The sequence below is a fragment of the Rhinolophus hipposideros genome (genome assembly GCF_964194185.1).
Source record: "Rhinolophus hipposideros genome assembly, chromosome: 3".
Taxonomy (NCBI): Eukaryota; Metazoa; Chordata; class Mammalia; order Chiroptera; family Rhinolophidae; genus Rhinolophus; species Rhinolophus hipposideros.
In genome coordinates, this window is record NC_138049.1 from 36514046 (window position 1) to 36540385 (window position 26340).

General features: G+C 38.0%; 1 protein-coding gene across 1 annotated transcript; it reads right to left on the minus strand.

The window, feature by feature from the left end:
* Positions 1-4176: 4176 nt before the first annotated feature.
* SMPDL3A (sphingomyelin phosphodiesterase acid like 3A) lies at positions 4177-21717 on the minus strand. The gene is made up of 8 exons (XM_081044531.1): positions 21409-21717; positions 16452-16665; positions 15457-15601; positions 11169-11265; positions 10263-10432; positions 9616-9796; positions 7997-8121; positions 4177-6246 (listed from the first exon to the last, which is right to left on the minus strand). The coding sequence occupies exons 1-8, from the start codon at positions 21518-21520 to the stop codon at positions 5929-5931; spliced, it is 1362 nt and encodes a 453-aa protein (XP_080900657.1). The 5' UTR covers positions 21521-21717; the 3' UTR covers positions 4177-5928.
* Between the last annotated feature and the right edge of the window lie 4623 nt (positions 21718-26340).

Consider the following 26340-nt stretch of genomic DNA (forward strand, 5'->3'; position numbering starts at 1 on the left):
TATATTTTCACTTAATTCCCAAAACAGTGTTATAAATCAAGTGATGTTGTAACTCTCATTTAATAGATGAAGCAAATTGAATGACAGAGAGGTAAGTAAATTCACTGCTCTCGAAATGAGTGGAGGAGCTATGACCAGCTCTCAAATGCCTCTAACTGGAAGCCCTGACCCCATCACCCTATTGTGTCACTCTACACTGACTCCTCCTCACTAAGGCCTCCTCACTACCTCAGTGTGAGAGGACACGTGACCCTTCTTATCTGATGTCTCACAATCTCCACATCCCTTTTGAGGAACAAATCCTTCTGCTGCTACTTTCAAAATGCATCACAACAAAATCTATTTCTCTCCTTTGCCATCACCTCACTCTGCCTACAATCCCCTCACATGGCTGTTTCAAACCCTCCCAGTGTCCCCAGGCTTTCACAATGAATCACTCTCCATAGAAAAGTCAAAATGATCACTTTCAAAACTGAATCTCTATGTCCCTTTACAAAAAGTGAATAGGTAATATTTAATATGTAAAAAATATATAAAGAAAAGTAGAGAAAATGTCTGCATAGCTACTAACTATATCATGATCTAAAATTTTACCAAACACATTTAGATCCCTTATTTCTCTCTCCCCTATTAACTTTCCCATTCAGTACCTTCCAACATTCCTGTATTTGATATTTATCAGCACACATTTTTGGTCTACTACATATATCTCTCAGCAACATATTCTATTTCTGCATTTTTAAAGATTGATAAAAATGGTAGTACATTGTATTTATCCCTTGGAACTTGTTTTTCACTCATTGTTATACTTGTGACATTTATTCATGTTAATTTTCACTTCCATATAATATTCTACATTCTGAATAAACAATATTTCATTTATTCATTCTCCTGTTGATGTATATTTAAGTGGTTTACAGGTTTGCTATTGTTATTACAAACAATGCTGCCAGAAGTATTTCTATACATTATCCTTACTGTATGCTTTTGAGAGTCTCCTCTTAGGTGCAGTCCTAACACTAAAGTTGCTAAGCAATATAGAATTTCATCATCAACTTTATATTTTAGAAATGACCCAATGTAGTTATTTGCAGTGATTCAGTTCTTTTGGAAGACATAGCTCCAATAGTTAGAGGAAGGTGAAGATTATAGCCTTCTTCCCTCACAACTTTATCTGATGATATTAACAATGAAAGCAAGTCTCATAGATTTTATTTAGCAAGTAGGTCCAGAAACAGTCATATCACCTATACTGTTGGGCCAATCAAGTTCCATCTTTCCTTTTTGGCATAAAACTCATTGCATAAGAGTTACAAAAGGTAGATGTGACAATATTCGAGAAGCAGGATTTAGCTCACCTTCCAAGAGTCTAGAGTAACAGAAGTCTCTCAGGGGTCTGGACACAAGATCAGATGGTGTCCCAGCACTAGGCACTACTAGGAGGGCTGCTGAATTCACTAAGCAAGTTCTTCTACTGCATTCATGCAAGATGGTAGATGCTTGCTCAGTTTAGCATAATCATTCATCATGTGTGAAAGTATTAGTGTGATAAATAGAAAAAAATTCACTTGAATCGATGTTTTCTAATATACATAAGCAGGTATGTTTTGCCCCTAAATCTCCTGGCCCATCTAAATCGGTGGCTCTTATTAAGGACTCTCTCCCATTTCCCTCACTTTTACTCCCCTTTTTCCCTATCAGTGTGTGGCTAAATACTGAATCAAAATTGGTTTCAAACTAATTTAAAAAATAAAAAATAAACTGAATGGCAACTATAATTAAAACAAATATTCACAGGATAAAAGTACAGCATAGAGAATATAGTCAATAATATTGTAATAACTATATATAGTGTCAGATGGGTAATAGACTTATTGAGGTTATCACTTTATGATGTGTATAAATGTCTAATCACTATGCTGTTTTGAACACCTGAAATCAATAAGAATATAAACAAAAATAAAATTTAAAAACTGGTTTCAAAATAGCAATTTATAAAGTCTAAACAAGATATATTTTGAGAATTTGCAAAAACACTATCAATAAAAAGGCAAATCAAGTTTTAGAAGATCCAAGATGGCAGAGTAGATAAACACTGTGCCTGTATCCTTCTATGAACACATTAAAATTACAACTAAATTATACAACAATCAACCTAGAAAATCATCTGAAGTCCAGCCGAACAGAAGTCCTGTAACTAAATATATAAAGAAGCCACATTGAGACTGGTGAGAGGGGCAGAGATGTGGAACAGGCCCCACACCTCCCTGTGGCAGCTGAGAATCAGGAGAGATATCTCGGCCATGGAGGTTCCCCTGGGAGAAGCCAGGAACCCCAGCCCACCACACCAGGCTCCCCAGCCCAGAGTAATGGTGCTGGGAAGAGGAGCTCCCACAACATCTGGCTGTGAAAAACAGTGGGGATATCGACCATTTGGGTGGGACTGAAAGATGCGGGAAACCCAGATGTCTTCTTAAACAGCCTGCACATAGACTCACTTGCTCGCAGGCACTCACCTTGGGCTCCAGCAGAGAGACGGTGACTCGGGGGACCTTGGAGACATACGGGGCGGCAGACTGTGGTGTGTGCTTCAGGAGGCTGGAGGACAGTTGGCATTTTCCCAGTAAGGTCCTCTTCCCATGTAGCCAGCAGGTGGGTGCCATCTTTCCTATGTTGAGCCCACCCCCCACAGGCCAAATCTGAATCTGATTGGTCTGGTGAGCTCTGCTGCTCCTCCCTGCTGACTCAGCTGGGACCCCACCCCACCCAACTTGCACACCACTAGAGGTACTTTCTCCAGGAGCAGCCAGACCCTCTCTAATTGCACTCTTTCTTGAAAATCTATCAGAGTACACAGACCCTGAGCAGGCGATGACTGGCCTCGGTGTGCTCTGAGACTTTTGCTGAGTTGCTCCAGGCTCGGTACTGGCACCAAACCAGTCTACATTAACCAAGTGACCACAACTCTTCCCACTCTAGTGACTCCTTAAGACCCTGCCTCACCCAACTCATGTACCACATGAAGCTTTATCAGTGGCTGAATCTTAAGGGAGCCCACAGGTGGCAGCAGGCCTCCAGGTGTCCTGGCTTCTTGCGGAGTTACCACAGCCCCGGTACTCGTGGCAGCTGTCCTCAGTTTGCATTGTGGCCTCTCCCACACACATGCAGGTTGACACAGGCAGCAAGCAAGTGTCGATCACTTTGTAGCTCCTACCAGGTAGTACCCGGCCAGTAACAGGAAAGGTGTCTATCGATGGATGAATGGATAAAGAGGAGATGATACATATATAAAATGGAATATTGCTCGGCCATGGAAAGGAATGGGTTCTTGCCATCTGAGGCAGCATGGATGCACCTGGAGGGTATTGTGCTGAATGGAGTATGTCAGACAGAGAAAGACAGATGCATGTGATTTCACTTATATGTGGAAACTATTATAAAGAACAAAATTAACAAACAAAAGAGAAACAAACTCATAGATACAGAAAACATTTTGATAGCTGCCAGACGGGAGAGGGGTTGAGAGTATAGGGATTAAGAAGTACAAATTGGTTATTACAAAGTAGTTATGGGGATGTAGGGTATAGCATAAGAGATATAGTCAAAAATATTGTATTAACTACATATAGGGTCAGACGGGGACTAGATTTGTTGGGGATGAGAGGCATCGTGCATAAGGTTGAAGGGATTAAAAAGTACAAATTGGTAGTTACAAAATAGTCATAGGAGCATAAAGTAAAGCCCATAGGGAATATAGTCAATGATATGGTAATAACTGTGTATAGTGCCAGGTGGGTACTAGGCTAGTCATTGGGATCACTTCATAAATTATACAAATATCTAACCACTATGCTGTACAGGTGAAATTAATATAAAATAATATTGAATGTCCACTGTAACTGACAAATTTCAAAAGGGGGGTAGGGAAAGGGAATAAAAGATCCAAATTTCCAGGTATAAAACAAATAGGTCATGGGGATGTAATGTACAGCATAGGGAATACAGTCAATAATATTGTGATAGCGTGGTACAGTGTCAGATGGTTGTTGGATTTAGCATGGTGATCACTTCTTTAGATATGAAATGTTGAATAACTATTGTGTACACCTGAAACTAATATAATATTGTATGTTAGCTATATTTTTTAATAAAAACCTTTAAAAAAAGACAAGTTTTACTGTGGACATAATAACATTTATTATATGATTGAACATAATCTGAAATAAACCATAATAAATAATCATAACATGCTCTGATTAGAGAATTGAAAGTTCATTTAACTACTGACAATGTATCTAAATATTACTCAAACTTTAAGATTATTTAGTTCTATTTTAAGGTAAAAGTAAACTGAATACAAAAAGGTAGCATTAAAAATTTTAAATTATAGAATAATGTGAGAAGGACCACCTATGTTCACTGACCCAAATTCCCAGAAGATGCAAGAATTTAATCCACAATAATCCTGCAAACTCAAGCTTGTTTAATTCCAGTGCTGGGAATCACTGTCTAAGTCAGCTCACACCATCTTTGGTTTTCAACAAATTTCTTTACATTGTACAAAACTGCTTTCTTAAGATTTTTGTCAGTGAAGTATAAAAATGCATAAATACGTGATGTAGTGATCTGATAGTATCAACTTTAAATATACTTGAATGTAGGATGATTTCTAAATGATGTGATGATTTTATAAGAATGAATTTTTGCTTTGTTTCAGTATTCTCACATCTAAAACACACTAATTAACTATTTCTTAAATAAAACAAATGTTTATCTAGTGAATATTAATAGTTTCTTAGATATGATATTGTTATTTTGTAATATTCATGTTCTCAGCCCTCTGGAAATCAAGGTAATTTGGTTTCATTATGATGAGCTCTCCTATCTACGAGTCGTTCTTTACATGAAGTCAAACGAGTCACAAGGATAATGAATCCCACACTCCTTACTGATTAACCTAAGGCTGCTGATTGTAGGTCTTCTCTAGCAAACCAATGTTTTGGGGTGTACAACCATCTCTTTCCCTAAATCTCTCAGCCTCTTTCTCTTCTCTTCTACTTTAATTCTCCCACATAGCCTGGAAGCAAACAGCTTGCGAAAAGCTGTTGAGAAGCAAACAACCATGGGAGAACTCTGAAAACAACCCCATGAAATGAAAGCTCATTTTTATCCTCTCTCAGAATACTGTGACAAAGAAAATGCCACCACTGCATCCTAGTATACTTCTTAGAGAAATATTCACACCTTTCAATTAATTTCGACAATTATTTACCAAGTGTCAGGCACTGGACTAGGACCTAGGCCTTGCGCTAACACTGCAGTTACAAGTACAACATGTGACATTCTCCTCCTTAAAAGTTAGCAGTACTAAAGAGCACTCCTGTTCATTCACAGAGTAAAGAGTGAAGCAACACTTGTCCTGTGATGTTTCATTGACTTAGAGCCCTAATGAGACCTTGGCGTTTTCCCAAGAGCAGATGATGCATGTAAATAGCGTTAACCTCAGTTTACATGTGAGATTAAAACAGCTTCAATCTCAGTTTACATATGAAGTTTTAACAAGAGTCAATTAAAAGACTGAAAATTACCTTATTAAGAATAATCCATCATAGTAGGAAGAATCATTTGCTTTATTATAAAAAAGACAAGGTCAACAAGAGTATAAAATAGATATATAATTAAACTGGAATACATATAAACTGGAAGACAGAAAATTTACACCTGAACACATCATTCAAGTAATGGGTAGTTTAAATATATTCAATGTAATAAAAATGTCTGATATTAAAAATGTTTACATTTGGGCATCATAAGAAAGAAAGGAATTCTGTTTGCCCACTCATTAACTCACAAAGATTTACAATTCCCAGAAACTGATCTCAGAAAGAGAGCAATGTTACATTTTCTATGAACACAAGTTGTGAAATACTATAGATTGTGCCTTACATAATATTGTTTGAGGCAATCTACATAGGAATTATGATCAAGACTCATAATTGCACAAACCTGAAAGGCCTTACATTTTGCATTGCAAATAACACTGCTATCATAACTCACAAAGAAGTAATCATAGTATTTTATAAATTTCTTACTGTCTGGGATTGCAAATTGTTTAGCTAATCCATGCAAACTTTTTGGCTGCAAATCTTCAATGTCGTAGGCCTGGGTCAGGACATATTCCGGCTTCCAGTTGGCTACTCCCTTTAGATTAGCATCTGTCAGGTTCAAATAATACTGCAACATATCCTATGGTTAAAAACAGTAACAAACCCTGGTTCACGTTTTGGCATATAAAGTATTGCACAGTAAGAAGAGTCCTTATGAGGATTTATGTGACATTCTTAATTTAAAGTTGTGGTAGTTAAAAAAAGTGAGAATTGGTTTTAAGCAAAAAAATCCTGATAGAAGATCTACATTTGTTTTTATTTAAAAATGAAAGAATATAATAGAAAATAATCTAAACTATAGAGAGATATACAAAATACAAAGCCTTCAATTCACATACTTCAGAAGTAGCCACTGCCAATAGTTTTGTACACAGCAGTGTATGCTGGAGGCATCTTGTACCAACACACAAGAGCCGATTGTCAGATTTTCAGGAATCTTGTGAGTTGGTTGATATTACATTGGCAGCTTGAACTTGGTCATCATGGGAGTATTTACATCATGGAAATTGGCAAAACACTACAAATCAAAGAGCTTTTTCCCCTCAGTGAACAGGTTGTTAAACATTTAGCAGCACTCCAGTGTATGTGTGTTGGTCCTGCCTTTATGTACAAAACAAATATAAATATTTAGACTATATATACCCCTTTACTATCTTTTTGGCTCTTTTTAAAAAAAAATGAAGTCATACTATACAAACTGTTTTGCACTTTTAAAAATTATTTGGTGCTCTATCAGGGACATCATTCTATGTTGGTACATGTATACCCACATACATACATGTACATATAGGTGTGTGTGTGTGTGTGTGTGTGTGTGTGTGTGTGTGTGTGTGTTTGTATCTGAGATTCAGATCCAAAATAGGCAATTAATAGTTATAAAAGAATTCCTTTGGACTAGTTTATCTATTAATTACTTTATTTCCTTATTTAATCTAATATTTATGGATTAAATGTTTCCCTAGACCTACCTCCTTTGTAAAAACATGTTCTAGGGAATAACAGAGCTACCTCCTGTTAAAATTTATCTAGGAAAAAAATCTAGTTAGATTAATAGAGACTTTAACTGAGAAATTCTTTTCAAATTATATTTGTCAAAAGAGACACAACCCAGAAGCTAAATGCCCAGCCTTTGATGCTAAATTGATCTAAAGCATAGAGTTATATAAAGCTCCAGAGAACTTTTGTCACAAAGATAAATGTTCAGCTCAACTTATTTTTTTTACAAAATGTTTTGCCAATATTTATTGAGCACTTACTATGAGCCAAGCATTTTTCTAAGTGCTTTGCATATATTTGTTCATATAATTCTCACAGCATATATTTGTTCATATAATTCTCACAGGATATTTTTGTTCATATAATTCTCACAGCAACTTGGTGAAGTCAATAATACTTTAATGCCTGTTTTACAGAAGAATAGACTGGTACAGAGAAGTTAGGTAATACAGCTCATGAGAGAGTATGGGTTCAGAACCTACACTCTTCTTCACAGCTATGTTCTAAAGAAGAGTAATTAATAACAAATATGGCTTAGTGAAAAGTTTCAACCTGCATACTAGTCGGCAGATAAGGCACTACCCAATGAAATCTTCCTTTAAACAAATGTGAAGTCTTGAGAAGAGATTTAGAGAAACACCCTCCCAAAGGCTGACATCATAAACTCACACTTAGAAAGTACTGACATGCGAAACATAAAAAAGAAGAAAGACATAAGATTTTTAACATAAAATACAACTCACATAGCTGCACTGAAAAGATTCAATTAAAGTAAGGAAAACTACAAAGACATGCACAAGTAAGGGGTCAATTCTAAAATGGTGCCCACTTACCAATAATGTATAATCATGAGGATCATACTGAAATAGTCTGATACCAGGATTGTTGGTCTGTTTTTGTAAAGCATTCTTCACTGGGGTAACAGCAGGAGCCACAAACAAAGAATTTATTGGGTTTCCTGGACAAAACATGTGTACATAAACATAATCTTTTAGAATTTGAGTTTAACTACATTAAAATTATGAACCAGCTTCAGATTAAGAGATAAACAGACATCATAGCCAAATAATGTATGATCCTTGATGGATCCTGACTTGAGACAACAGTAAAAAGACACTTTTAAGAAAATAAGGGAATTTTTACTATGGACTGGTATTCGATGATACCAAAGAATTATTGTTGATTTTTGTTTAGGTAAGTTAATGGTATTATGGTTATTCAAGTTACCTATATATTTTAGCAATGCATATAGAAGCATGTAGAGCTGACACAGATCTGTTGTTTGAGATTCACTTTCAAATACTTCAAAAAATATAAGACTAAAAAATGGAGAGGTAAAGTAAATGTGGCAAAGTCATTCTTTTTTGTAATTAAAGTTTATTGGGATGACAACTGTTAGTATAACTTACATAGATTTTAGGTGTACAATTCTATAACACATCATCTATATATATCACATTGTGTGTTCACCACTCAGAGTCAGTAATCTGGCAAAGTGTTGATAGATGTTAAATATAAGTGATGGTACATGGGGGTTTGTTTTATCATTCTCTCTGCTTTTATATATTTGAAAAATTTAATTTAAAAATTCAAGTTTTATAAGTACACTCACACATAAATACAAAACTATTTTGTTCTGTATCTCTACCTGAGACAATATTCTAATAATTACATAATAAGAATTTTATTAATGTGTCACCATATTTTATACTATCATAGAACTAAATTTCTTTCTGAGTAAAAAAGCTATCAAATGCTGGAAAATGGTCATTTTTACCAGCCCACTCATTCTAAATGAAAGAGGTAAAGCATTTCATAACTGTTCACCAATTACTGAAAAAAAATACATGTTGTTTTTTCTCTTGGCTGACTACTATAAAATCAGAACTCTCATTTTGTTAACTCTCAGTTTTCTGCCCTCATGCAGACAAAATTTTTAAACATAGATAATCCCTATTTCATTTGATGCTAGAGTTTAATCTATTTTTTTTTCTTTTAAGGCTGAGAAGATGACAATGTCACTAAGCACTTGAAAGAGCTTAATATATTTTATTTTAAACCAATGGTAAAATAAATCGCACTTGATCTTTAAATTCACAGAAGTAAAACAAGTCATATTAAAAGAAATGAGTCTAGCGGGTAAATATCAAACAGTAATTTCTCTAAACTTGAGGATCTAAAAGCAAATTTGAGTGACATGAGGGTTTCAAAGTCTTGTGTTGACACCAATCAAAAGACAGTAGCCCTGTGGCGCTAACAGGAAGAAACCCAACTGTAGGACTATGATATGGCCACTCACCATACAATAATGGAAGGTAATTAAATAAAAGCTGGTGTTGGCAGGTCCACTGTAGGAAACATTTAATTTACTAAATCAGCAAAAATTACTGGAGATCCTCAGCTTTGCTTTAGCATCTTGAATTGGGGAAATACAAACAAGACATTGCATTACCTTTTTTATCGGAAAGAACCATAATGCTGTCTCTGTGAGTGTGTCCATAAAATTGTCCTGCAATGACATTGCTGTATTTTCTAAAAATATCTATCAATTTTTCATTATAGTATTCTCTCATGGCTGTAGTGCTCATTGAATAGGGCAGATACCCCACTGGAATATGAGCTATGATGTATACCTAAAGAAAGAAACACAAGGGGGACTGACGAAATCTTTTTGCACACTTGTCATAACTAAATGCCATTTAGATACCCAAGATTAAAAGTAGATTCGTTAAAACTTAGAAAGCAAATATACTCTCTCTCCTAGGTATTACCAAAAGAAGATGAAATTAGGAAACTATTAATTTCACGATATTTGCACTTGTCTCATTTAAACTACACTGTTTATAATATAAGGTAACTGTGACGTTGGTCATAATTTTCTTTATATTAGCCACTTTTTATATCATTTGATGTCACTCAATCCCCAAAACATTAAAAACAAAACAAAACAAATAATGACAGACACGAATCATGAGGTGTTTCATGTGAAAACATCTTCAAATTTTAACTTTTATTAATACCTGACCTCTCTCAAGTTTAACAAATATACACATTTAGCCTCCCTTTTATCCCCTGATGATTTTGATCTATGAAACCTACCTTCTCCTTATTTTGCTGAGAGATATTCAGTGTACTTTCTAGCCATTCAAACTGATTTGCTGGGTCAGTCTCATTCAGGGTGACGACATCTGGGCCGTAGTACAAGTTTGTGTTTAGACTGATGATCCTAAGGTTCGGATTAGTTGAAACTTTCTGTGAATAAAAGCCACCTATAAAAACAAATTTAAACCACATTCTAGAAAAACACACAGATATGCAGTCACTGTGAAAGCAAATTCTTACTTAAGGTTTATAAGGCAGTCAGGATGGTTATATTTATTTTTCATACTTTGGTTTGTACATGCATAGGTTGTCATTAGATAAGAATCCCTTTTAACAGACATTTATTGCAAAACTACCATGTGTTAGGTCCAAAGCTGGCACTTCCACATGTAGAAGTAACAATAGATGTATGCGATATTCAGATGAAAAGATAATTAAATATGTTGGCACTAAGCCATGAGGTACTGAATTTTGTAAAAGAAAGATTAATCTATCAACTCCTACTTTTATATGATTAGGGAGTTAAGATGAGAATAATTGTGAAATACAAAATCCAAAGAATGGGAACACACATGGAACTTGCCAGAGACGACTGAAGAAATGGCAGACAAATGAGAGTTGTTACATCTTTGTGGAGATGACGCTTGAAGGCATAGCCCCATTCACACCAGTGAACCAGTGGTAACAGAACACCCAAGAATCTACTGTCAGTATTAGCCACTGAGATCTCGGCCTTGCTTTTTTGTCCTGGGCCCGCTCACCATCCATGCCTTTCCTCAACTTTCAAACAAGACTTATGGCTCTCCAGAATTGGTACACGCAACCAAATATTAAAGATCTAAGTCTAAACAACATGGGAAAAAAATGCAGACACAAATGGGGATAAGTAAATCTTTTACTCACCTTTCCTTAAAGTACGAATAGCTTCTTCATCTAACCATGGTTTCCAGAGGTTTGCTACTGCACTGTACACCTTGCTGGTGAATGTAGGCAGTTGATCCTGGCCACAAAGAACATCATTCACCATTGAAACTCTAAAGATATGTGGATTAATTAATTTAAACATTACTTGAGTGCTCACTACTATGTTAGGCATCTGGAAATACAAGGTGGGATACCAGATAGACTTAATCTTCAAGGAATTTATAACTTAGTTGGGGAAACAGAGACAGAATATAAACAAACCTATAAGGCAATGTAATGTGCTAGGTGCTACTGCAGAGGTTCTGAGAGTGTAGAAACAATCAAGTCTGGTCCAGAGAGTCAGAGGGGAGAAAGAAGAGAGCATTTGAACCAAGCCTTGAATAGTGATTCATTACTGTTGACAAAAAAAAGTCATCAGACAGAGAAGGACAAATACTTTATGATTTCACTTACATGTAAAATCTAAAAATCAAAACAAAACAGAAACCGACTCATAGGCATAGAGAACAAACTGATGGTTGCCAGTGGGTAAGGAGATGAGAAAAATGTCAAAAAAGGTAAAAAGGAACAAGAGGAACACATTTCCGGTTATAAAATCAATAAGTCACAGGGATGTAAAGTATAGCATAGGGAATATAGTCAATAATATTGTAATAACTTTATACATGTCAGATGGTTACTAGACTTGTCATAGTGAGCCCTTTGTTAGGTATATAAATGTCGAATCACTATGTTATATACCTGAAACTAATATTAATATTGTACACTAACCATATTCTTTTTAAAAGGCATCAAAGCAAAAACAATAGCTGATGCAAACACAGTTCCATATACAGAGAAGAGAATGCATTTTAGTGTGGCCAGGGTATAGGATGGATGTGAGCATATGCTATTAAAGAGACACTGAAGACAGGTTTGGGCCTGAACAGGCAGGGCCTAGTGTAGTATGCAGAAAGAATGGAGAAATTACATGGTTTTAGAATTAAACCAAGTCCTCTGAAATGTTAACACCAGTATAAAGCTTCTTAACTGTTTGAATAAAGACTTACAACCACAAGCTTTTTATTTGAAGAATTCTCTTATGTCAGCCTAAATTATATCAAAAATGTTTTTATTTTTGTAATATTATGCTAGATATATACAACATTAATTTTATTTTCATAAAGTATCTTTTATCATCCTATGTTATCATATTACAATAAAGTATCTTTATAGTGACATAAGACCTAGGGAAGAAAAAAACAAAATTTTAAGGAAATAGATACTGACTAAAAACCCAGAAATCATTTGTAAAATTGGGTAATTACTATTTTTTGTTTTAAACACTTAAATTAAAAAACTGAAGCCATTTTCTTCACTTTCCACATTTTCTTCTCTACATTAGTGACAGAGACCTATTTCTTAAAGTTTTCCTGTCAGCATCAATTAAAATGCTTAGTTGTTTTTCAAGATGACACCCTAGTCACGTTAGTTCCTAATCTATATGCCTAATACATGATGAAAGTAAATACATTCAGAGTAAGTACTAACCAAATGACTTGTTTAACTATAACTAATTATCCGAAGTATATTTTCAGTTTGTGTCAGAGATCAGAGTCATCTGTCTGAACATTACACAATGTTCTAGGCCAATCTAGATTCTGATTAAAAATTGGTGAACATCATCAGTCTTAGCCATTTGTTTACTTTGGGATGGATGCCAACATACTGGAATGGCATGAAGAATCTTAAAATCATATAAAAATTACTCTAGACTTTTCTATTTTAAATATGAGAAATATCAACACCAGGTTAGTTAGGTGGTTTATCCAGGGACAATGGGTCAATCTCAGAGCTGGGTCTAAATCCCAGGTCCGTGCACCATTACTCTTACGTCCAATTATCTATTGCACCATGTTATCATCAGTCCTTTTTGGCTGTGACATGACCACTGTTGAGAACTAAACTCCACAGTGTGATGGGAGGTGACCCACCCAGAAGTTTCGTGGTACCGGCCTTACCAGTGTAAGAGTAAATGAGGACCCTGGAAGGAATGCCTGGGCTGCCCACACTAGTATTAAGTTCTAATGGAATGGGTGAGGACATACATATGTATATGCATGTTTATGCAGTTGTGTTTATACAGATGCTGACGGGGTTTTAATGGAAATAACACATGGCAAATGTATTTGTTATTAACATCCACCAGAATTCAATCTCAGATATCAGTCTCTAGTAAAATTTGTTGTGGGGCTTTCATGTTACATTTGACATTCCTGAAATGTAACATGTGGTGTAAAACAATGGCAGTAGAATAATACAAAGATTTTTCAGATACAAAGTCATAATCAAGAAAGAGTAAAAAACCAACACAACTATTTAAGGTATACAGGCTGCCCAATTACCATAGCTGTACATATAATAGGATATAGTTTAGAAGTTGGAAGGTATCTATATTTCTGAAATATTATAAGATGTGACTTCATAAAAAGAAGACAAAGATAAAAGTAAAATGAAACAAATCCTCAAAGGAGTTGAGAAAAAGGTATCGCATGTCACAACTTAATGCTATAACCACCACTCCACTCATTGAGGGTTTATTATATGCCAGGTAGGAAGTTATGCCTTTTTTATCTCGTGTCACTAATTCTCACAAAAATGTTGCAAGGCGGGTATTATTGATCCTATTATAAGTGAATGTCCTGTGGATTAGGGACATTAAGTGAAGTATCCAAGTTGGTCATGCTATTAGAAATAGTGCAGGACAGGGATTTCCATTCTGGTGAATGTGACTCTAAACCCCATGTTTCTATTATACCAGTCTGCCCGTCACCTAAAGCATATAAAAACAATGTGTGTAACCTCTGGCTCCTGGAGATTTTTCATCCCCAAACCACCATACTGTGTGGTCTAACATCTCAACAGTAACAAAAGTCAACCACTGGTTGAGAGGCCAACTCTCCAAGACTCACATATTGTTCATCAAGACTGGAGGCCAGTGCCAAGAAGTCACTTGAAACTTAAGCTCATCCTAGAGTACAACTTTTCAAAATCACTGTATTCAGGTTAGACGAACTAATATATTCAAGACCCTCATGAAGCATCCTTTTGATAGAAGATGGGAAAAATACTCTAAGAAAAAAGAAAAATGTAGACAAAGAGAGTCCTGAAAGTAAATATTGTGTTCTGGAGATACCAATTATGTTAGTCTGGCAAGAATAAGGATGTGTGAAAGATGTGGGTCTAACTGAATACAAAAGATCCAGGATATGGGCTCCCCTCTAAGTGATTGTGAGCGCTTGAACAAGCAACTTATCCTTTCTAGGCCTCGGTTTTCTCATCTATAATATGAAGAGTAGATCTAGACAAGGCTCAGCAAACTTTTTCTATAAAAGGCCAAATAATAATTAGTTTAGGCTTATGAATGATATGGTCTCTGTCACAACTATTCTACTCTACCGTTATAAAAGCCACAGGCAATACAGAAAGAATAGCCATGGCTGTGTCCCAATAAAACTTTATTTATAAAAACAAGTGGCAGGCCAAATTTGGAACACAGACCACAGTTTGCAAAGCCCTGGAGTAAAATTCTGAGATCTCTTGAATTTGTACAAATCTGGGATTCTACACTACTATAACAAGACCGTATAACCAGGGTTGGTATCCAGCTATGGCAGTTATGCACAGGCTACTTAACAAATGACTGCTCTGATAAGTTGAAGCCCAGGCTATACAGGCATTACATATTCTGAACAGCGTCTGCCTTGAATCATACCTTAAATTGATAAGCAGGACTTGAACATGGACCTCTCTCTTTGGTTCTTACAATAGCTTCCTATATTTTTAAAGTTTTTAATCACAGACTAGCTTAGATTATATTAGAGTGTGGAGAGCTTTCTATGTCTCACTGAAATTCTGAAAAATGTAAGCATTTGTCAGCGTTAACCTTCCTTGCTAACCTTATCATGGAAATACAAATGAATGACAAAATTATTCATAAACAAGAAATTAAGATTATAAAAGAAAACAAAAATCAATGGTTCACAAACGAGGTAATGTGCTTCTGAAAACTCACTATGGACATAACATTTTACCAATTACTAAGAGTCACTTTAAAATCCGCCCCCCAAAACACTCATGCTGCCATCCTTGATGGTTGGCATTAAGAGCACATTGCCTCGATAAGCCCCACTCCCACACTCTACCATCAGCTAGTTATTGTCATAATTTTGACACTACTGATGGGTAAAATCCTTTAAGCACTTCTGGAAGTTGAGGTCAAATTTACCTGTGGCCAATAGTCATGATTACCCAGCGCAGGGAAAACCTGGAGATTTGGAAAGAGACTCTGGACGGTAGTTGTCATATTAGCAATCACACTTATGACTCTGTCTGTTGAGAGTTCATGCACTGGAACATGAGGTGGGCTATCCCTGGAAAGGAAAAGAACCATAGAGAATAAAATCAGTTTCTATAAAAAAGTACTAGATTTATGTGTGAAGCCTTGCTCCACCAAAAAAACAACAGATAATTAAGAGTTGATAAACTACTCTTCATTTACCTTAATCCTACACAAAAAAAAAGTGAAATTACAAAAGGTAAACTAGAAATATCAGCCAATTTCACTGCCTGACTGAAAATTTATGAAAGGTAAAAAATTTTAGTAATTAAAAGTACAGATTCCAGAGCCCAAATGCCTGGATTCAAATCCCAGTTTGCCACTTACTAGCTATGTGCACTTGGGCAGGTTACTTAGGTGCTCAGTGCCTTCATTTCCTCATCTGTAAAATGGGAATAATAATTAATAATAATATCTATTATAAAGATTAAATGAGTTACAATGTATAAATTAATTAAAATAGTGCCATGGTCATTATTACAGGAAGTATAGGCCTCTTCACTCTACAATGATGGATAGAATTAATTAATCAATTATACCACCAGAAGATGATACGAAATTGCTATCACAGACTAACTCCTATTGTTGCCATCTGTCTTCAATTATTTAACCAAGACATTTATCACATTAATAAATACTTCAAGACACTGATACATGTGTGCTATTTATGGATTCATGTTCATTAACATCAACATCTTTCTTGTATTCTAAAAAAAAGACAAAATTTTTCTTATCTCTAACAATGTTGATTAATTTGACCTAGTATTTTTTAAACCCAAATAATTCTTAAACATAATTAATCTTATGGAATTCAGCTTTCTAATGAAGCTTAGGATACTATAGGTAAATACTGAATAACTGATGGTCTTTATATAATCACTTACCCTGTCCATATCATGAAAGATGCTTCTTGTTCTGAATTTTTAATAAAATCAAATGCTGACAAAATAAGGTGATATGGAGAATCACACATAACATCTCCAAAGGGTCCAGGATCAGAGGCATTTATGCCTTTGGATGAAGCACACACTTTTGCGTGGTCATCTGTGATGTGGTAAGTAGGGTCTAAGTGTAAGTCAGTCACATGCCAAAACTGTCCTGTTGATTAGAAAAGAAATGGTGCTAAATCTACTTTTTTTTGGTATTCCCATACAAATATTTACAGTAAGTCTAGACACAGTTGCTCCTCCCTGTTATGGAGCAAAGTCTTAGTAATTTAAGTGTTCATATGCCCTGAAGTTAGATACAATCTTTTCCTGTGAGATGAAGAGTCTAAGGACAGTAGGAAGAATGTACTAGAATTTACTACTTACATGTGCCAGAACTGAGGAGGTCAGGGATAACAAGACTATATGACAAACACAAACTGCATAATGAAATATACAGAGACATCCTTCTAGGAGGTCAATAATAATATCATATTGTGTCTTAACAGCATGTCTGTTTCATTCCAAAATGTAAAGTTTTATAATTTATTTACATGCTTCTTGTAGAAAAACTCATATAGAAATAGCATGCGGTTTGTTAGGGTGACACAGTGAATAGATTGTAGAACCAGGAACTAAATATTAAGTCACCTAAATTCTATTTTTTTTATTAGTTTCAGGTGTACACAACAATGTAATAGACATTTATCATTTACACTCCTCACAAAGTGATAACCCCTCTCCCCTAATCTACTATCCCTCTGACATCGCATACAGCCATTACATTTCCACTGTCTCTATTCCTTATGCTGTACTCCATTTATTGTGAATATATATGTATGTATAATATATATACTTATAATTGACATTGATTATTATTCAGCTTCAGGTGTACAGAGCAGTTATCAGGCATCTACACTGCCCATGAAGTGATCTCCCTAATGAGACAAGTGTCCATCAGATACCCTACAAAATCTTTACATTATTGATTATATTCCCCAAATTAACTTTCGTATCCCCGTGGCAATCTTGTGTAAATCTAAATTCTTGCAAAACCTTCCCTCTTAACATTAATGGGGAAAGACTATAAAACTTTAATACTAGCTTTAACCCAAAAATTGAATTCCAGAAGTTCTTAAAAGTTTTTAGAGGAATATCTTCTACATTGTTTTAATATTGAGACTTTTTCACACTTTTAATTTTGAGTTCACTCTGTAATTTACATCAGAAATACATCAGAAGTGACAGTAGCACCACATAACTACACCAGAAGCATGGAGCAAAGTAGAATGCAAACTGTTATCTACACAAAGATGAAAAATGCTGAGTGTGCATGTAAGCAAACACTAGAATAAAACCCAAAGCTGGAATAATAAAGTAAAAAGAAAATTGAAAACAGTTAATTTGTTAAGATAGAAAAGGTAAGTTGTTTCTTCACAACATCGTTATAATTTTATAACACATTTAAATTCACAGTTAAGAAATGGTAAACAAAAGATCCAGAAGAAAGATAGAGGTAAAATAGTCTTTATGGTCAATTACTTGGTATGCAGTCCCCATTTGAAAACATTAGCCAAAAGGGATTTATTTTATCCTATAATGCAGAAAATATGCCTACTTTTATCACCAGTTTAGACATACTTTATCCAACAAGCAAAGTGGAGATAGCAAATAGCTCAGAATTGTCCTTCCATGTATATTATTATTTGTGAAATGTTAAGGTGTAGTAAACTGCACACCGCACAGTACAGTGTTATGGTTCAGAGTAGGGACAAGAATCAGACTACCTGACTTTGAATCCAAGCTCCACTGGCTAATCTAGCTGTATGATCTTGGCTTGTTTCATCTATAAAATGGGGAAGCTATTACTGCCTACCACCTGAGGGTTAAATGACTTAATAGAAGCAAAGCTCTTAGAAGGTGCCTGGCATCTAGTAAGTTCAATGTTAATTGTACCCTTATTATTTTGTAACTCCAAGTTTGCATTTAAGATTGAACTTCCTCATTTCCAAAGAATAGTTTAAATTTATCAAGTACTTACTGTAAGTTTAGTACTTTCTGTTAATGCTTTACATATATTAACTCATCATTATTTCCATTTTGCAAGTAAGGAACTGCAGCACGCAGAGATTAATATGTCATAGGCAACAGAGCCAAGACAGGAATTCAGGAAATCTGACTCCAGAGGCCGCGTTGTTCGGCCGCGTTGTTCTTAACCACTGCACACGCCACATCTCTGCATGTGCTCACTTTCAAATGGCCTTCTGTCTCACTCACCTCATGTAAAATAGATAATGACAGCACCTACATGATATACTGTGCTGATTAAGGGACATGAGATTATAAATACATTAAATTTTTGTAAACAAAAACTGGAAACACATTGAAGGACACGTCCCTCTGATATAATTTAGCATCTAGAATATGCCTGACCTATAGTAGGCCCTCAACAAACATTCTATAATTAGACATAGACAGATTTCAAGATTTCCTCAAGATCACACGGTGACTCAGCAATGAAAGCTAAACTGGAACCAGTCTCTCCAGACTGGCAGTCCGGCGCTCTCTCCACAACACCGCATTGCCAGACAGATAAGTGAGGGGTAAATAATTACTTAGATGCACTGAAGGGTGTCTTTAAATAGATGCCAAGAACGGAGCTCCGACAGGTTCTTAACCTGGAATTTATGAGTAATGAACCTCTGGAGGCCTCACCTCCCACCTATGTGTGTGTCTGTTTCCAAGACCACAGACCTGGCCTGTGGCAGAGCCCACACTCCCATCCAGACTCTCCGGTTCACAATCCAAAGTTCTTTCCACTATACCACACTTACTATCTTGTTCTCCAGATAATCTTTAAAAGATGCCCACAAATGTTTGTATGTGTCTGTGTGTTGTCAACATAGCTAGATAAATGCTCATAATTATACCAAAAAAAGGAAAAAACAGAAAAACTTACAACCTATCTTAGAAAGTTTTAATTTATTCTCAAGGACCTAGTAAACCATAATTTAGATGTTTGGACATATGGCTGTTTAAAATAGGTGTTTTTATTTGTTTATGTCAGGTCCTACCAAATAGTCCCGCAGGTCCTAACCTACTAAGTCTAAAGAATTGTGGCTAAACACACTCAGGGGAAGCTCCTCTGGGTTGTTGTCCTCTGACCACCAGGACTTGACAGGACAGAAAACTGAACCGGGAATTTGCACACACACACACACACACACACACACACACACACACACACACACACAAATATCAAGTGAGCAGAAGCCAGTCATGGCGAGGGTTGTAAGGAAATCCAAGCATTTTGGGATGGGCGAGGAGGAAAGGGGAAGGTCACATCAAGTGAAAACACATGTAAAATAATATATCCGGTGTGAAACTGCTAAGTCAACACTTAGCAGCTCTTTGAACCCCGGTCACCCTTCTCCCTCTTCCCTAGGTAACTCAACTTGTTGCTTCTCTACCAAAACACGGAAGTGTGAACTGGAGAGTCACTAGACCCCAGCACCTTGTCACTAGAGCCTTCACCAATCAGATTCTTAAAAGCAAAAGGTTAATTTCCCATTGGTTGGTCTCACGCCACCTGAGACATTTTATCTCGAAATCCTAAACAGCCACATAATTAAACATAGCTCCAGCTTTAATAAAAGCAGGAACCAGCATACAGAAGTATATTTTGAAACAACTTCTTGCTGTGAATGACAGTTGGGAAACCAGATTTATAGTTCTTGCTCTCAACCGCCTGACAGCTGAGTCACGAGGACTTGGCTTTCAGACAAAGAGAGGGCATTTTTCACAGAGTATTTCCAAAGTGCTTGAGAGGCAAGAGCAAAGAGTAGAGAGGTTTGGGACTAAGCACTGCACTGAGTTTCAGAGACAGCTGTGCGGAAAGCACGGGACAGAATTCCATCTATCTAATTTTTCCCCCTCTAAATAACAGAGCAACTATTTTTTTAAAGGGAGTCTGGAAGGTGTGGGTACCTTGATCTTTGAAGCGGAAGGCTCAAAAATCCCTCACCCAACATTTATCTACTCTGCAACAGGGGTTCTCAAACTCTATATCAGAATTTCCAGGAGCGTTTGTTAAACAAATTGTCAGGCCCCAATTCTCGGCGTTTCGGATTCGGTAGGTTCGGGTTGGGATTGAAAACATGCAGTTTTTTAACAAGTTGAAGTGGTGCTGGTGCTGCTGGTCCCAGACCACACTTTTGAGACCCATCACTGTCACAGGCACTGGGTAAAGTGTTAGGAATGAATGAAATTGGCCTCGCCCGCGGGGATCCCAGCGTCCAGGAAAAGTGAAATGAAGGCCCCATGATTTCTAACGTAGACTAGGTGTGGGTAGCACCGAGGCTGTGACCGTACTCTGCATGAGGGAGTGGAAAGAAAAGGCCACCAAACTCGGTGAGCGGGACAGAAGATACTGAGTGCCACTGAAATGCACCCCCCTCAGGTGAGGCAGAAAGTTTGTAGCTCCCTCTGGGCTCTGGGCAGATTCGGGGCCGCTGGAAGGGCGGGACATCCAGCTGCCAGCTTCTTTTTTCCTGTTAGCACGCAGCTTTTCCTTCCCTCCCCCTGGGAGCAAAACATCCGGAGGCACAAAGTGTAAACCACCTCGCGGGAGGTGGAATCCAGCTGCCGCGCCCCCTAGGGGCACCCCCACGGGAGCAGGTCCTTCTCCCAGTCAAGCCGCTGCCTCCCCGCGGGTCGACTCGGCGCTCCGGTCCCTCCGTGGCTCTCGCCCTCCCGCGCCCAGCAGAAGGTGTTGGCGCCCAGCGCATCTGGGGCCCAGTTCGCTGGAGTCCGGGTGGGGGCGCCCCGCGGCCCCACGCACTTCTGACTGAGCGGGCGCTTCCGCCCCGGCGCCCTCCGGCCGCTCCGGGGAGGGGACGGGATGCGGACGACTCACCCACCGCCGCAGCGGGACTCGGAAAGCCTGCGGGCGCCAGGGGCAGTCCCAGACCGGGTTGGCAGTGCCAGATGGTCAACAGGCAGCAGAAGATCGCGTCCAGCAGCGCCATCGCGGGTCACGGCCACAGGCCTGGGAGACTGGGGCGGTCCTGCGGCTCCACTCGGACCGTCAGGCTCTGGGGGTGGGGAGGAGGCAGAAGACAGACGAAGGTGTAGACGCCCAGCGGTCACGTGCGAGGGCAGAGCCTGCAGCAACTCGGTTAGCCCGACCAGCAGCTGCCTGATGATTTCTTGCCCTTGTACTTCTGAGCCTCAGTGATTGGCCTCGGAAGGAATGTGTTGGGCTAGACCCCGGCCTAAATGCCACCTGGCCCGAATCTCTCCTCAGAAGAGGTGCAGAGAACCTTGGAGTATCCTGATGTGGGGGAGGTAAGCAGAAGTTTTGGATCACACAGTGGATCTCAAAGTGTGGTCCTGAACTGGCTGCATCAGTCCTACCTAGGGATTCTAGTTAGAAAGGAAAATTTCCAGGCTCCAGGCCAGGCCAATTGCACTAGAAACTCAAGGGGTGGAGCCCAGTAATTTGTGTTTTTACAAGCCCTCAGGGTGTTGCCAGAGTGGTAGTGCTGTTCCACAACTACTGCTCGAATACACTAGGTTTTGGAGTTTTGTTTGTCGAAAAACAAAATTTAACCAAATAAACTTGACAATCAAATTGACTTTATTAAAGGGCCCTGGACAGGGTGTACAAAATAGAAGGTTTTTATAGGAAAATAGAAGGTTTTTATAGGAATAAGGGTGGGGCAAGAGAGCTGCTAACAAAAGAAAAGAAAGGACAACAAGACTAGGGAGGAGGGGGAGAAGGGCAAGGGTTTCTATCATGCAGATTGCCTCTTCATTCTACAGGGATGTGGTTGGAGAGCGCAGTAAGGACTGATTACCTCAGTGGTGTTTACCAGAAAATTCCAGACTGATTGTTTAAGAGTATATTTCTGACAGAGATCAAAGTGCAATGGGTCAGGTATCAAATCTAGGTTTGGTATCATGAGCTATTTAGCACAAGTGAGGCCATTTGGGGCCTGTAGTTTTCTCTTTAACGGTGTGTTTGTTTTTAACAACTGAGTTAGAACACTATCTCAGAACTGAGATAGGGAGGGTGGAGGCAGGGCCTCCAAGAAAACCATTAACCACCTGGTAGGGCCTGCTACAAAACCAATAATGGCCATTGGAGACAGGAGACCTGTAAATCAAGATGAGACAGGGAGACCAGCCAGAACTTGCCAAAACCAATATGGTGACAAAAGCCACCTGCAAGTAACTTCCAGCCACAGTATATGGTCATTATAATACATCTCCTTGCTAAATGACATCCTACCAGTGCTATCATACTTCCAGAGAGGACCATATAAGGACAAAAAGGAGGTAGGTGTATCCCCACTATCCAGAAAACCCACGACTTCCCGAAACAAATAGGAATATTCCTCCCCGTATTCCCGTACTAAAATGCTTAACTAATAAAAAACCACAGAGACAACTGCTCTGCCTATGGAATAATCTTTAATAAATAAACTACTTTTGCTTTATTTCCTGGCTCACACTTGAATTCCTGCGCAAAGCCAAGGACCCTCTTTTCCTGTAACAGAGCCAGAGATGGATGAAAATCATACATAAAGCCAGTGGATTTTATTCTTTCATGGAATTTTTGAAGATGCTTCTAAAGAGAAAACCATGGGCCCAAAATGGTGTCACTCATGCTAAAAGCCCAAGATACCAAAACTAGATTTACTATCTAACCTAATTGCAGATTCAACCTCTCCCAGAAGCAGAATCTTACTCAACTAATCAGGAATTTTTTGGTCAAGCACTGATAAAGTAATCTATCACTTGGGCCTCTAATCCACACAAAGAAAGAAGAGGCAATCTGTAGGAGAAAAACCCTTGCCCTTCCCCACCCCAGAAGTCTTGCTCTAAAAATAAACCTTAATTTTGTTAATAGCTCCCTTGCCCCTCCCTTATTCCTATAAGAACAGTCCATTCTGTACAACCCCTTAGAGCACACTTCTTTTTTTTTTTTTATTAGTTTCAGGTGTACAAGACAAGGTAATACTTAGACATTCATCATTTATATCCCTCACACTGTAAACCCCCTCCCCCCATCCATTATCCCTCTCACCTCACACCGAGCCATCACATTATATATATAAAATTATAGTTGGCATTCATTAATGTTTAGCTTCTGGTGTACAATGCCATGATCAGGCATCCACATTATCTCTGAGGTGGTCTCCCAAATAGGACACATGTCCATCGGATACCCAACAAAATCTTTACAACATTATTGAATAAGTTCCCCAAATTAATTTTCAGAAAACCCTGAGGCCATCTTGTGGTTACCAGCTGCTTCCTAATCCCTTCACCTTTCCCCTTATCCCCACCCCCTCCCCGCCCCCGCCCATCTAACAACTCTCGGTTTTTTTCTTTGTGTCCTCAAAACTGTCTCTGATTAGTTCATTCACATATTCTTTTCTTTAGATTCCGCATATAAGTGAGATCATATGGTACTTGTCTTTCTCTTTCTGATTTATTTCACTTAACAAAATGTTCTCTAGATCCATCCATGTTGTTGCAAATGATAAGATTTCTTTCTTCTTTATGGCTGCATAATACTCCATTGTATAAATGTACCACAGTTTCTTAATCCAGTCATCTACCGATGGGCATTTCGGTTGTTTCCATATCTTGTAGAGCACACTTCTAATTGCTAGGTGAGATGCTGTCCAGTTTATGAACCACTTAATAAAGGTAACTAGATCTTCAAATTGACTTGGTCAAATTTTGTTTTTTAACAATACTTAGTTTAACAAAAGAGCCAAGATTCCCAAACTGCCTTGGGTTCCGTGTTCCTTCCAATACCATTTATGAGGATGCTAACCCCTTTAAGATAAAAAAGAATATAGTTTAAATTTGTAGGGCATGGAATTCCTTTGGAGAAGAAAATAGTCTCCCAAATAACAAACCTCATAAAAGATGTTGTAAAGTATATTTGTTTCCCATCAGAGAAAACCTTATTTTGGATCCTGTGTAATAAAATGGGAACGTGTCTCATGAAAGAGGCTTTGAAATGGAGATCAAGGCGCCTTCATTTTTTGTTTCATGTCCTGCCAGGTCAGTTCAAGTCTTGCCTCAGCTTTAGGATGATTCCAAAGCCTTTGAGAATCAAAGTTCTTCCCAATGGTGTACAAAATGGTTCTTGTAGACCTAACCGCAGAACCAGCTCCAACTGGTCCTATCATGTTTCTAACAAGATACTGAGTTACTTTTCAAAGATCACAGAGCAAAACCCCAAGTCATGCCAAAACCAAAGCATGCACAGAGGAGAGAACTTTGACGTCTAGGTCCACGCTGAACCAAAGTCTTACCCCACCCCACCCCTGTGCCATGGAACCAAAGGAATGGAACATGACAAGAACTTGAACACTGGAACCCTTTCAGAAGTAAAGGGTCTGTTGCCCAAAAAGATCTGGAGCTGAAGCCCCTTACTGTAAGTTACCATAAATGGTCAAATTCCCAAACCTTCACATTGAAAACTGTCCTGCCAATGCTTCTGCCTACCAACCTGTTCCCCCAACCCTTTAAAACTCACCCCAAACCCTGGATCAGGGGGACAGATTGGAGCCTTGCCTCATGTCTCCTTGCTGGTCAACCTCTTGATAAAACCTTTCCTTTTCTCAAAAACCAGTACTGTAATATTATTGCCTTCTATGTGCATTGGGCAACCAACCCTTGCTTGGTAACACTAGGAGTTTCTCAGTCCACAAAAAAAAGAGTATGGCGGAAAATGGACCAGGAGAAAGGGGAAAAAAGAAAAGAAAATGATGAACCGATGAGAGAAAACAAGTTTAAGGACAGCAAAATAACTTAGTGGTTCTATTCCAAACATTTTCAAAGATGGGAAAAGGATTTACTTTAATTATAAAAGATTGATGGAGAAACTGACCTAAAATGGATCCCTGCCATGTGGAACTGACCTAAAATGGTGGCCCAAGCGGAGAGAGAAGTCCCCAGCCTAAACTTCAGCCCATTTCTGCATAGCCTCCTCCAAGCAACACCCTGAGCCAATCACCAGAGGACACCTACCCCTTCCCCAACTCAAGGAAGTCCCCAACCCATAAAAACCTGCTCAAAACCTTGCTAGGGGCTCAGTCTTTAGGAAGGATCCCGCTGAGCCCACTGGCATAATAAAGCTGACTCTCCTAACTCTCTGAGTGCCGCTTGGGTTCTTTCCCCGTCCTGTTATCCGTAACAAGATAACAATTTTCACTTTATTTTCATTTCCAATAAGCCAGGAAGTAAATTGGTTACGAAATAATTCTTAAGTAAATATAAAATATGGCATACGCATTTTAGAACAAAAGAAATACTTGAAATCTGTGGTTACCAGAGGGAAAGGGGGTAGGAGGGATGGTAGAAGAGGGTAAAGGGGCTAAATATATGGTGATGGAAGAACTGATTCTGGGTGGTGAACACATAATGTAATATATGGATGATGTATTATAGAATTGTACACTTGAAACCTATGTAGTTTTGTTGACCATTGTCACCCCCAATAAATTTTAATTTAAAAAAAATTAAGAAAAAAGAGAAATACTTCAATTCTTAAAAGGCCAACATTTTGAAGTTAATGGGTAGATATACCATTCTCCTTTCTACTCCTGTTTTCTTTGGCTGTCCTTTATATCCACTCTCTAAAAAGCACAATGCTTCAACATCTCTGGGTGTATACCTCAACCCTGAGTATTTGTAGGTCTCCACGTTCTAGGTGTTGTGAGGGTATAGTATATATATAAGTGAGAGAGAACTCCTGTGGAGGGAAGAGCTGCTGCTTACTCATTGTCAGGGTTCCGTGACTGGATTTCACAAGATAGCCTTT